The 14345-nt window shown below is 41.0% G+C and overlaps 1 protein-coding gene across 12 annotated transcripts in view; it reads left to right on the forward strand.

Moving 5' to 3' along the window:
- The window catches only part of magi2a (membrane associated guanylate kinase, WW and PDZ domain containing 2a), a 265937-nt gene that overhangs the window by 205563 nt on the left and 46029 nt on the right, over positions 1-14345 (forward strand). For 7 of the 12 annotated variants that reach the window (XM_085252260.1, XM_085252261.1, XM_085252262.1 and 4 more), the window contains exons 7-10: positions 2832-2889; positions 3974-4092; positions 5536-5832; positions 6684-6866. In XM_085252260.1, coding sequence (XP_085108386.1) covers positions 2832-2889; positions 3974-4092; positions 5536-5832; positions 6684-6866 — 657 coding nt within the window. The remainder of the gene's footprint in view (positions 1-2831; positions 2890-3973; positions 4093-5535; positions 5833-6683; positions 6867-14345) is intronic. The other 5 variants (XM_085252264.1, XM_085252271.1, XM_085252265.1 and 2 more) reach the window with 1 other exon arrangement.

Below are 14345 nucleotides of genomic sequence, written 5' to 3' on the forward strand. Positions count from 1 at the left end.
AGTCCTGTCCGGTATGACCGATAACTGTCAGAGCTGGAAGGAAGATCTCCTTTGATCACTGCAGCGTGTTCTGCAGCACATCTCACGTATAGAAAGAGGCCAAGGTGCACTCACTCTGTTCAAAAGTTATACACCACTTTGTGTAAAAAAGTAAAGCTCTCAGTCTGACCAGGTAGTCAATGCCAGCTGTTACAACTGCTTTTTTAGGCATTGCCAAAATCTTGTTTTGACATTTATGGATCATTTATCAATTCTAGAAGATTAATCACAAAGGGGATTTTCAGATTGTTCTTTCCTGCGAGGTTACATTTGTTGCTTTGAGTGATATTCCCAAACATGTATTGCATGGATTTCCTCTCGTTATAAAAAGTTATACACATTATACTTTTCATTTAGAAGTGTTAGATGAAGGTTTTCGTTTGTCAGCGCAACGAGGTCCTCCAAATCGTAGCGTTTCAATTTAATTTTGCTCGTTAACTCATAATGTTCTCATTTAATTAGGTTTTTCTGTGGTAAATCCATCCAATGTTGTTCTGTGGAGGGTTTGGTGGGCATGACTCACATCTGTTGTTTTGGCCTCTGTGGCAGTTTGAGAGTTCAGGTGATTTGGGTTTTGTTTTTTTTAGAAATGGAGATACATTTTAGGTTCAGTTGAAATTAGCTTCCTGCAAATATCCTCCCAGAATACATATCATTAAATATATTTGCATATATTTTATGTGCTGTTAACTCATAGTCTGTGTTTTATGTATAGACTGTATATAAAATATGAACAACGCTACAGTGACTTACGCCACCTGGTTTGTGAACTTACATTTTGATGCTTTGACTTTATCTTAATGGTCTTGATGGAGCCATTTGCCACCCTGAGATGATGGAGTTCTTAATTATCAAGCAAGCTTGGCTATCCAGGTTCATCTGTAGACTGCGAAGTTTCATCACACAGACATACATATCTGCTAATTAGATTAAGTAACGGACTAATAAAATGCTGGAATCTCCTTCACTTAAACTGGGCTGTAAATTAACACATATTACCACAAAGCTCCAGTACACCATAATAATAACAGGAAGGGAAATACAGGAATATTATCTATGGAGACCAAAGGTATTTCATTATACCTGACTTAAACACGTTTCTGTCTTTTACACAGGCATACAGGCTCTGTTATAGGCACTGAGGCAGGTATTTCTTGGGCCCTTGCCTGCTTTCATACTGGACGGGCCACAGGCTAACACATAGGAAAAAAGCAACCATTCACACTCAAATTCACACCTACGGGCGGTTTAAAATCGTCCATTAGCTTAACCCCATGCATATCTTTGGACTCTGAGGGGAAGCGGAAGTACCACCAGAGTAGTAGAGCAAAGTCCTGCTGACCTGGGGGGAACATGCAAACTCCATACAGAGAGACTGCTGCGAGGCAACAGTGCTAACCACCGCACCACTGTGCTGCCCTATCATACAGCAGCAATCAATAATATCAATAGCATCATCCCCACGTTTGATTAGCACCATGGACAGCAACTGCAGTTAGAGGTTGGGGAATGGACACATTTAGTCAAGCTTACCAGGCTACATTAACAGAAAGACAACTGTAATGTCTGCAAGCATGGAAGAAAACAGAGAAGCCCATTAACAACAGGTCCTCAGACTGACGAGCTAATCTGTTTATAGAATTCATGATTCAACAATCATTTCTAATGGAGCAGCTTCTACATATATCACACATATATATTACAGTATGAACGCAGCAAGTATGCCTGCCATGTAATCCAGAGATGCTCGTTGGATATTTATGTCAACCGGGCCTCCCCTACCTTCTGAGCCCTTGGGAAAGTTACACCTTTATGGCACATTTATCCTCCCTGCATTGGTCGCTTCGCACGCTGATGATGACATCGTCAAGCAGCCACAATCATTTAAGCTCGCCGTTATGGCGCTTTTGTCCATTTGTAATCTTCTCCAGACTGCTGCAGAAATCTTCCTCCATGAGTTCCGTCTCATCTGGGAATACTTGTGCTTCCATATGCACGTGTCATATAAATGTCAGTCACAGGGTTTGAATCAATTGTTGTGCCAGCCTCAAGTGGCCACTCATGGAACTGCAGTTTTTTATTAGTTCTGTGCTGGCTGCATTGCTTACACCAAGAGTTTGCTCTTTAATTAATATGTCATTTAGATGCTTATCACAAGTGTTGTATTGTTTGATATGACATTTACAATATCTGTGATGTACTGTTTATTATTGGGAACTTAAGCCAGTCCCTAACTCGTGACATTTGGAGGTGAAATGAGAGTAAAACTTCACTAACATGTTGAGATATAATACCCTGACAGTTTGTGCTCATTCTAGTTTTATTCTGTTAATTTATGGAAAATGTTCCCATATTTTTAAAGTATATTTACAGCCTGGTGAAGATGCAGGACATAAATATTTTACCGATTTAAATTCAGCCACTAGATCTAACAGCGTTTGGTGCAGTTTTACAACTTTTTTCTGAAAGAAGTTTGCATTTGATGCACGTCAATGTGACAAGTTGCAAAGGAAACATAGCTAGATTTTAATCTTGTGTCTTATTGCCATAAGTTATTTTTTTTATAAAAGATGAAATTTCCAACATATAGATGAGAAATAATCCTTCCAGTTATCATGCTAATGTACCATCAAATCACTGACGATTACCAAACAGTAAAATGGCACTGTAAACTTAATCTGCCACGGACATTTTTTCATGCAACATCAACATGCTGATGCAAGTTCACTGAATAAACAAGTCCTTCATTATCGCTTCTGTTCTTTTTGTTGTTGTTGTTGTTTTTTTAACAGAGCTTCCGTACGGCTGGGAGAAAATCGATGACCCCATTTACGGCAGCTACTATGTCGAGTAAGTTCAGTACATCTTTAATACATAATGACTTGCTTTTGATTTTCAGCATCACCCGCTGGTGTCGCATTAATCATATTTATTAGGAGCAAACTGGCGATGTAGCCAGAAAAGAGTTACTCTTAATGTCTGCTTGCTGACGGCTCACTGTTTGTTTGCAAGTTTATGTGCTTATCTGTAGCCCTGATCGTGCATCTGAATGCTACAGAGGAACTGCTGCAGTGGCCTGTCCTCTGTATTGAACTGCACGTCCCCTCTCTGTTTCAGGGGTGCCTTTTTTTTCTTATTTTTTGTGGCTGGATGCTTTCCACTCTGGGGCACTGTGATGCTGCTCTATTTTTAGACTGGCAGGGGGAATTCATTTGGCTTGAGTTTGCTTTAAAAAACCTGCAGAGTGACACTTGAATACACTCTGCCTTATATACTGCGCATCCCTCTCGAGATGCTCTTTGTGTCTCCCTTTGTCATCATGTAAATATCATTAAAGAAGCTGCAAGACCTTGAAATTATATAACTATATAAAAATAAAGTTAAGCTGTTTTGTAATTAGGACTGTGATACTGGGGTGTTCATTAAAAGATAAGGAGAGGAGAGTGAGTGTGTGTGTGTGTGTGTGTGTGTGTGTGTGTGTGTGTGTGTGTGTGTGTGTGTGTGTGTGTAGTCTTAAATATGGAGAGAAGTATCTAATGATGACTAATTATTTCACACTGGCAAATTACAGCATTTGTAGTCAGTGACTATCTCCCCCCTGTACATGCTAAATTAAGATCAACGTAGGACATTAAAGGAAATCGCTGTTCCATGTGCAGGGTTACTCCCAGTCACTGATTCACATAATTCTGGTTACAAGACGAGTTGAATTACGGAAGAAATCAATCGTTTGTTCTTTTTTACTCAGCAGAACTGTTCTGCGGCTGTTACATAATCTGGGAACTGGCCATTCAATTAATCATCATAGTTATGGCTGCTGTAGTGCTACGTTTGTTAGATCTGATCTTTTCCAAGAAGGGGCTGAGATAGGTGTGCTGGTGTAGTGTGAGATCTAAAATCTCCTCTCTTTTTTTTTCTGGTGTTATCATCTCAGTCATATAAATAGAAGGACCCAGTTTGAGAACCCAGTCCTGGAAGCTAAAAGGAGACTCCAGCAGCAGCAGATGCAAAGCCAGGGCCTGTCCTCGCTGCCCCTTCCCACCATCTACAGAGGTAAGAACGGCCTTTGGCTTTATGGGAAATTATTAGTAGGGTATATATATCCATTTATTAATTACTTGTGTATTAAGAGATTAATATTGCACTATAATTAAGGAACATTTATAAAGATATCTGTTAAAAAACTCCATTCTGTGTTTATTATTGTGCTTCAGAAAGCCTCTCAAGAGCTTTAATGATAAAAGCAGATGCAGGAAAATTCTCTTAATACCTTCAATTACACATGCAAATGCTGGGAAGGTGCTTTAATGAATGTGATTCATTCTAATTGTCAAACTAATGATAAACAACATGAAATAAAATAAATTCAGTATTTGAGCCCTAATTCTTCTAGGTCCACTTGCGTGTTAATTTTTGGAGTCCTTTGCAGGTGTTGTTCAAAGCATCTTTAACAACAAAGTTTTGGGGTTGAGTTTTTAAGTTGATTCTGTTAATGCAATCCCAGACTAAGTCCACCATGTTCAGATCAGAGCTCTGTGAAAGCCAGATCCCCTCTTAGAGCACCCCTTGGAGACTGGAGCAGACTTTTCAGGCAATATATAAAGCTAATATATAAACAGTAATTTATCTAATCAGAACAATCTTTGTGTAAATGTAAATATAACTGACAATGACAGGCTTAAAACACCTGTCAGTAAGTGAAAATTCATGTGTGCTGGACACAAAATACATAAAACCCAGGATCTGAAAAGGGGCGACTCCTTCTGGTTGCATAACCAGTCTAATTTTAAAAAGTCTATAAGGAATTGACCATACTTTTAATTTAATTTATGAACTCGGTAAAGAATTTTTTTGATGAGTTTATAGTCTCGATGGATATATTTAAGTCTTGTTAAAAACAATGTGGAGTTTAATTTGTGAATTATCCTCCCAAATAGATAAATACAGATAATAATAAAGCAGATTATGTTTTAGTATACACTGACCTTAAGACTGATCTTATGTATCACATCCTGTATCAGAAAACAAAGATGTTAATTTCCCAGATATGAATTTCTAGGCTTGAAAATGGCTTTACTCATAAAGATTATTTTTATAGTGATTGACGGTAGGATATATCAGTCAGTTCACACCTATGCCTCATTAAAACAGTGGGTGGAATGCATTTTGGTCAGACTAATAATACTTATTGCCATATAAACAGACGTCTTCCAAAGAGAACATGTGGGTTTCAGGGTGATTCACTGTTTTGTTTAATGACTGGTTACCTGATTCTGCTCTCTATCAGTTTGTTACAGTAGGATGTGTACTGCTAGAAAAAACTGTCTGGATCCGAGAAGTGGAGGTTTGTTTCTGTAGTGATGTTGTTAGTCGCGACTCTGAGTGAAGAGCCTGTTTCTTTTGTTCAGTCCAGTGAGGCTCTTTTTCCTCCTCTCTACCCACTTCTGCCTCCTCCTTCCTTCTATTCCTTCTTTTCCCTTCAAACTTTGACACCAGTGGAGGATGCCAGCCCCTGTGCCACCCTCCCCAGATCCCCCCACGTCCAGGTCGGCCCGGTGCCCGAGCGCTGCCATAGCCTCAGCGACCTCTCCCGCTCGCCAGCTCTGGGCTGCAGGACTGCTTCGTATACCAAATCCTCCTCTGCCGATGTCTCCCCGCTCCGGCGTGTTCTGACTCGGCGGATGAATATGTGCCCCAATCACAGGCAGAAACAGCGGCCTCTTCACACATCCGCCAGCGCTGTAGTGCTAGAGCAGCCAGTCTGTAGCCCCTACTCCCTGTGGCACTTTGTCAGTAAGTAGGCCAAGAAAGATGCACAGGAGGCTGACTCTTCGCTTGTTTGACGCACTGTAAGCATGGTAACTGGCAGGCAAGCTTGTTCCCTTGAGGTAGTTTTTGTGCAGTGACCATGCCCTGTCACCTGCCCTATCACCTGGGAAGAGCAGGTACAGAGGGGCATCGCTTAGTCTGGACCAGTGACTGCTTACAAAGGATGCAAAGTTGCACGCTAGCCATGTCTCTTTTCCGAGTCAAAAAGATGAGGGACTTGGTTAAGTGTGACTAAGCTTGTTGGCAGAGATCCTCTCATTCCGACTCCAGGCGCTCCTCCATCAGAAAATTTCCCAGCTCTTCCTCCTTCAGAAATCTCCCAGTTCTTCCCTAACCTCCCTGAGCATCTTCTCCTGGAACTGATCCCTGATTGGCAGCATGGCATTTGCTGAATTTTGCTGCTTTCTTTGCAAATTTGGGATGGAACTGAAGAAACTGCACCACTGTGGCTGTCTGCACCTCTTCTGCCCACTGTGTCCCAGCATGGGAGGCGAGGACAGAGTGTCAGTTTAGTGTATTTTAGGTGTGCCAAGAGGGACTTGGATTGCATTGGTGCCCTGCACGGGAGGCAAAACGTTTGACCCACACCTGCATCTTTCAATACCGCCTTTGTCCGAGTGTGCTGTTTTGCTACTGTGGTCATACCCTTCCAGTTTTCCTGTGGCTACACCCGTATCTTATTGAATAAGCTTTGCCCTTGCCCCCCACCCTGTGAGCGCAGCCCCTGCACCAGCTTTTAGGGCCTTTTAGTGATTGCAATAAAACTTATAGGGAAAGACATTTTATTTAATTTTCTTGTTTTTATCCTTTTGTAGAGAAGCCGCTGTTCACGCGGGACCCCACCCAGCTGAAAGGCAGTTTCTTGTCCACATCACTCCAAAAGAGCAACATGGGTTTTGGCTTCACTATCATTGGAGGGGATGAGCCCGATGAATTCCTCCAGGTCAAAAGCGTTATCCCCGATGGGCCCGCCGCAGCAGATGCAAAGATGGCTACAGGTAAGCTTCAGGCGTGACTGACACACAAACTGAGAGAGAGGCTATTTTCACTGAATCACTTTTCTTTACCTGTAGCTAACCAGGAGCTCTCTTGAGGCAGTGTTAAGTACGTAATCTATAGCCGTATTCACACACAGACACCAAACAATGATCTCTGCTCAATAAACTAGAAGCTGAAGGTCACGTAGATAAGTTATCCTTGCAAATTTAAAATAATGGCATTTCTCATGGCTGGCATGCATTTGCACACGATCGCGCTCACAGATTGTTGCAGAGAAGAGCAATTATATGTGGCCTTTCTGCTTGCAGTATCTATTCTTTATATCAGCATGCAGTGAAAGAAATGAGGTCAGCCTTTCTTTCAGAGTGCAGCCTAAACAAAGTCAAATAAAAGCTCATTAAAGCAGCACACAGTATAGTATCTATTTCACAGCAGTACTTACCTGAGCTCCCCTTGAGTTTTTTTGTTGTATAGAACTTTGTGCTTGTAATGATATTTCAAAGGGAACGCAGCTAATTGCATGCCAGCTTCAAAAACCTGACATTATGAATGATACAGAATTATACTGCCAGTAAAAGGAGCTCTACCCCAGTCGGCTGCAGTTTTTGCTTCTTGCATGTCAGTGCCGTCCTTTCATATTCTTCCACTTATTTGATTCAGGGTCACAAGACACGCTGAAGCCCATCCCAGCTGTCACAGGGCGAGAGGCAGGGTATGCCACAGATAGGTCACCAGGCTAATGCAGGGCTAGCAGAGAGGGACATACAACCATTCAAACTCACATTCACACCTGATGCTTTATATCCATTTACACTGTTTTGGTTTGAGTTTTATAGATAGAGATATGTACAGTGGGGCAAAAAAGTATTTAGTCAGCCACCGATTGTGCAAGTTCCCCCACTTAAAATGATGACAGAGGTCAGTAATTTGCACCAGAGGTACACTTCAACTGTGAGAGACAGAATGTGAAAAAAAAAATCCATGAATCCACATGGTAGGATTTGTAAAGAATTTATTCGTAAATCAGGGTGGAAAATAAGTATTTGGTCAATAATAAAAATACAACTCAATACTTTGTAACATAACCTTTGTTGGCAATAACAGAGGTCAAACGTTTACTATAGGTCTTTACCAGGTTTGCACACACAGTAGCTGGTATTTTGGCCCATTCCTCCATGCAGATCTTCTCGAGAGCAGTGATGTTTTGGGGCTGTCGCCGAGCAACACGGACTTTCAACTCCCGCCACAGATTTTCTATGGGGTTGAGGTCTGGAGACTGGCTAGGCCACTCCAGGACTTTCAAATGCTTCTTACGGAGCCACTCCTTTGTTGCCCGGGCGGTGTGTTTTGGATCATTGTCATGTTGGAAGACCCAGCCTCGTTTCATCTTCAAAGTTCTCACTGATGGAAGGAGGTTTTGGCTCAAAATCTCACGATACATGGCCCCATTCATTCTGTCCTTAACACGGATCAGTCGTCCTGTCCCCTTGGCAGAAAAACAGCCCCATAGCATGATGTTTCCACCCCCATGCTTCACAGTAGGTATGGTGTTCTTGGGATGCAACTCAGTATTCTTCTTCCTCCAAACACGACGAGTTGAGTTTATACCAAAAAGTTCTACTTTGGTTTCATCTGACCACATGACATTCTCCCAATCCTCTGCTGTATCATCCATGTGCTCTCTGGCAAACTTCAGACGGGCCTGGACATGCACTGGCTTCAGCAGCGGAACACGTCTGGCACTGCGGGATTTGATTCCCTGCCGTTGTAGTGTGTTACTGATGGTGACCTTTGTTACTTTGGTCCCAGCTCTCTGCAGGTCATTCACCAGGTCCCCCCGTGTGGTTCTGGGATCTTTGCTCACCGTTCTCATGATCATTTTGACCCCACGGGATGAGATCTTGCGTGGAGCCCCAGATCGAGGGAGATTATCAGTGGTCTTGTATGTCTTCCATTTTCTGATGATTGCTCCCACAGTTGATTTTTTCACACCAAGCTGCTTGCCTATTGTAGATTCACTCTTCCCAGTCTGGTGCAGGTCTACAATACTTTTCCTGGTGTCCTTCGAAAGCTCTTTGGTCTTGGCCATGGCGGAGTTTGGAGTCTGACTGTTTGAGGCTGTGGACAGGTGTCTTTTATACAGATGATGAGTTCAAACAGGTGCCATTCATACAGGTAACGAGTGGGGGACAGAAAAGCTTCTTACAGAAGACGTTACAGGTCTGTGAGAGCCAGAGATTTTCCTTGTTTGAGGTGACCAAATACTTATTTTCCACCCTAATTTACGAATAAATTCTTTACAAATCCTACCATGTGAATTCATGGATTTTTTTTTTCACATTCTGTCTCTCACAGTTGAAGTGTACCTCTGGTGCAAATTACTGACCTCTGTCATCATTTTAAGTGGGGGAACTTGCACAATCGGTGGCTGACTAAATACTTTTTTGCCCCACTGTATGCATGTCATTAAATATAATATTATGACCCGGTTACTCGGGCAGCGCAGTGGTTAGCATTGCTCCCCCTGAGTTAGACTTCACCATCTGGCCGAGGCTTTCTGTGTGGAGTTTGCATGTTCTGCCCATGTTTGCGTGAGTTCTCTCCAGGTACTCTGGCTTCCTCCCAAAGAGATGCAGTTAGTGGGGTTTGGCTAATTTGTGATTATAAATTTCCCTTAGCTGTGAATGTGAGTGCAAATGGTTACTGTCTGGTGGACACCACTACTCGCCCTGTGGTAGCTGGGATAGGCTAGAGCCCCACTCACAAGGACCCTGATAAGGACAAGTGGAAGAGAAGGGATGGACCCAGTTACTCAACAAAAAAAACAAAAAAAAAACACAAACGTGCGTACCTTTTAAGAAAGGGCAGTTTTACTTCTAGAACTAATCAAATGCAAAAATAAAACAACCTGCTCCTCCCGTTCAGCACATGAAAATCCACATCCTCAAAAAAGTGTTCACCTGAAGACAGAGGACAAGTGGAGCAATGGCAGTGTTCAAGTTCACACAAGCCCTCTCCTTTAAGTTACAAAATAAATAAATAGAAAACTGCATGGTTCACAACAAACCACTAATCCAGTTGACTTTCCATTAGATCCACATCCCCTACAGACTTCCAAATAGGGTCCCCAAATCTTTTCAGACATCCTTTGTTTGTCCTTCAGTGTTTATGTTATTCATTCAAGTCTAAAGCTATTGTATTTTAAAAAGAAACTGAGGTTTAATAATTGTGTTGTAATTCTGTTTTCTGGATCCAAGCCAAGTGTTTGGGGGGGGGGGTTTGTTGTATTTTGTATTATTTACTTTTTTCCAGAATAACTTGGGTACTTTTACTCGAAACCATCCAAGTACGTCTTCCTCCACTTCTTCACGCAGAAATATGTGGAGCTTCCTCTTCAAGAGTAAATGGCACTGGGTCCACACTCAAACACACTTAAAAGTATTATCCATTTGCATATATTCTTGGCTGGTGCAGCTTGCCAGGCTTGCATTGTCTTAGCTCTCTGTGTGGACATATGCACATGCCCGTGCACCAACTGCAGTTTTGTTCTTTCATTAATCATGAAAGGGACTTTATAAGCCCCACAACGTTGGGCTGTGGCCACAGGGGGGGTCGCACTGCAGCACACTTACACACACGCACACACACACACACACAGGCAAACCATCTGTACTGAAAGGTCAAGGGACTAGAAGTAGCCAGCTTGTCATGCTCTCAGTATGCAGTGATGTGTCTGTCTCTATACTCTGCAGCAAATGCAGAGCTTATAGTGGTGATTTATCACACATAAAGCAAGCTGGTCAAGGTGTTTCCTCTGTAGTAATGCTCCTCTCCAAAACACCAATGTTTTAACAGATTTCTGCAGAACACTAGCTCATAATTGTTCTGTTTTCTTTCTTTCTTTCTTTCTTTCTTTCTTTCTTTCTTTCTTTCTTTCTTTCTTTCTTTCTTTCTTTCTTTCTTTCTTTCTTTCTTTCTTTCTTTCTTTCTTTCTTTCTTTCTAAATGTGTTGGTGCAGCAGCCCAGAATAGATCCCTTGGTGACTAATAAAGCTTGTCCTGATAGTTCTACATATAAAGCATTTGGGTTTTGTGTCTTCTCGTCCAATCCTCCTGCTTTGTTTTACAATTCCCATTTCTTTTTTATGTATTCTTTCCCCCAAAATAACTAAAATATCCTTCCCACTTCTCTACTACTGTATCACACATCTTTTCTTCACCACTTCCTCTCGTCAGCTCATATCCTTCTGTACTCCCCCACCCGTTCCCCCAACTTTGCCTCCACAGACTTTGTGTCCTACTTCTTCAGGAACAGTGCTAGCTTGCTAACTCAGAGCTTACACGGAGGAAGCCCAGGCCGGCAGAGGTGTGAAATTCCCAATTTCAGATAACTGATTCCTGCCGGTTTTTCCCTATGACACCTCCTGGCTATCTCTATCTACTGTGTGATTGTGCAGCTTCAAAAACATATGTATGATAGTTACATATATTATATTTATATATCTATATATATTACCTATAAGACCAAATGTACTCTAGATCATTTTTTCCATTAAATTGCTTGATGTGTAGAGAAAATAATTCTTTTTAGCAATAATTGTTTTTTAATGTAAAAAAAAGCTAAGAGGCTTGGTTTGAATGTAGGAGGCAGAAAGTGTTTAACGTGAAATGAAATGGGTCTGTAGGTGGAGGACAGTCAACCCTTGTTTTACAGTGTGTGGCCTATTTGGATAAGGCTGCCATATTTGCTTAGATGTTTTTTATTTAAGAAAAAAAAGGTTTATGAAAAACACGAGTCAAAGACGGCAATGGAAAAAAAATCTTAACTAACTACTAAAGCAAGTTTCAAAAGGTTTAGCAACCTGTTGGCCAAAATCCTGCCCATACAGTGATAGATCATTAGATACACCTTGCTAGTACCAGGTTGGACCACCCTTTTTGCCTTCAGAGCTGCATTAGTTCTTTGTGGCATTCATCAAGAGATTTTGGATCGTGTTGACAGGATAGTGTCATACAATTGCTGCAGATTTTTCAGCTGCACATCGAGATGAGAATATCCTGTTCCACCACTTCCCAAAGGTGCTCTATTGGATTGAGACTGTGGAGGAAATTGGGAAATTGGGCTCATCAACCTGAAACCTTTTTGTTCATTTGTATAATTTTGGTGAGTCCTTAGGAATAATAGCCTCGCTTCCCTGTTTTCAGCTGATAGGAGAGGCACCTGATGTGGTCTTCTGCTGATGTATCCCATCTGCCTGTTTATGACCTGTTATATGTTCAGGGATGCTCTTTTGCTTACCTTGGTTGTAACAAGTGGATCCCAGCTGATCAGCAATTTCTAAGCTTGTTTGAATTTCAGTGGGTCATCTTGACCATGTTTGCATGACTAAATGCCCTGTTCTTGAGTTGTTGCATTGTGATTGGTTGATTAGATATGTGAATTAATGAGCAGTTAACCATTTGTACCTTTATTATCATTAAAGGCATTCAGTCAAAATGGCCATAGTGCGCTTAGAATCACGTGTCACCTTACACAGTACAAAAATTATAACTTTAAGCTTACAGTTAGGCTTTTCTCATGTCAAGAAATAATATTTCTCTCTTGCAGTTTCATCCTGATTTTGTGTTATATCTGTTTACAATTAATTTCAATGCATTCTTGCACGAAAAGTAAGAAAAAAGGGAAAGTACACTACCTCCATAAGATGTTTGATTTCTTTTTATTTGTTTCATCTTTTTTTCGTTTGTTTTTAACATTTAGCCTGACGCACACAGACACTCAGACGACCACAGTCGGTACCACGGCCCACCCTGCTGAGAGTCTTAACTGCTCTGTTATCGTGGCCTCATCTTCTCAGCAGGGCCACAGAGAACTCTCGTTATGTTGACAGACTCTTGAGCACACCATTAGATGGAGATGAATATGTCATAACGAATGTGCAAGGATGGGACAATGAAGATGAAGCAGGTGGGAGCGTGGGCCTTGGTCCCACTGAGCGTGGTGTGTACAGATAAGGTCAATGTGATGTGGACTGTTTAAGGGACCTGCAGGAGCTTTTGTAATGGACCGAGAGAACGAGGGCAGTTTTAATTAGTGTGGGCTGCTGTCTGAGCTCTCATTCTTGATGATTCAATTTTTTCCACTCTCGTGCTCGTGGCCATGTTTGTTTATTTGTCCTTGTTTCACCGAAATGGCAAAAATACATCATTTTCTTTGGATCCCCGTGAATAATTTGTTTTATCTGCTGATATTTTGACACTTTTCCCATGGATTTAATTTGTTCTGCTCATGGTGATGGAAAATTGCTCTTTTAGTAAAATGACAGTAGGCTCTTGATGTGTTTAATTAAATAGCAAAAAAGAACAAAAATGAGTTTTGCTCCCTAAAAATGTTAAGTAAATAAATGTTCTTGTCTTTCATTTTTACTGAATGGACATTCCTCTTCTGGGATATAGCTATTCAGTAATAACATTTACCGAATAATAATTCAAATTAAATACACGGAGGTTAAGTTGTGACAGAATATTTGGTTTCAAAGGTTCTTTGGTTTCAGACGGATTTACACAGTGCAACTGCTTCTCATTTCACATTTCCTTTTGCAAAGTTGTACTTATTTCAATACAGTAGCTAGCTGTTTTTGTTTTTGTTAGCTTATTTTAAAACTGAAGCTTTGCATCTTGGCTTTTTTTGTCTCATAAACAGTACATAAACATAATTTATATCTTTATACCAACAATATACTAGTTTTCTGTTTGTCTGTGTGTGTGCAAAACATGGCACATATCTTAAGCCGCTAAAGGCTCTTATCTATATCAGATATTATAATGTAATCATGTTACCTGGCAACCACCAAGCAATGAGCTAAAATGACAATTTTTTAAAAATTATTCATTTATGTACCGACAACACCTTATGGATGCAAACTGAGGTTTTAATTTCTCAACAGTAACATTTGATTTATATTCACAAAAGCTTATTTGTACAGAATGTATGGTAACATTATCATGTTGCCTAGCAACCACCTAGCTATGAGCTAAAATGACCTTTTTTTTCTTTTTTTTTTTCTTTTTTTACTTATGCACGTGCAACACTTTATCACCTTATAAAAACACAAACAGGCCAATCAAGGTGTAGCATGGGCTTTTGCTTCAGTAGTAGAAAAAATACATGCGGTACTTTTGGTTTTTCCGTTATTTCCCAAGGGGTCACCACAGTGGGTGGATATACATATTTGATTTGGCATAGATTTTACCCCACATGCCCTTCTGATACATCCCTCCTAATTATCCGGGCCTGGGATGGGCAGTAGGAGTACACAGGCTGTGTCTGTTTCCCCACTCAGTGTCAAACTATGCTAACCGCTACTCCGTGAAGCCACAAGTAGTTGATGAGTAGATCAAATAAAGCAGGTAAAAATTATTTGTAGAGCTATTTTTGCTTTGTTATCATGCCAGCCGTATCGACCTATGATTAGTGCT

Source organism: Mchenga conophoros, linkage group LG17, assembly GCF_057382185.1.
Source record: "Mchenga conophoros isolate Kocher_MC1m ecotype Shallow Benthic linkage group LG17, M_conophoros_male_GT1.1, whole genome shotgun sequence".
NCBI lineage: Eukaryota > Metazoa > Chordata > Actinopteri > Cichliformes > Cichlidae > Mchenga > Mchenga conophoros.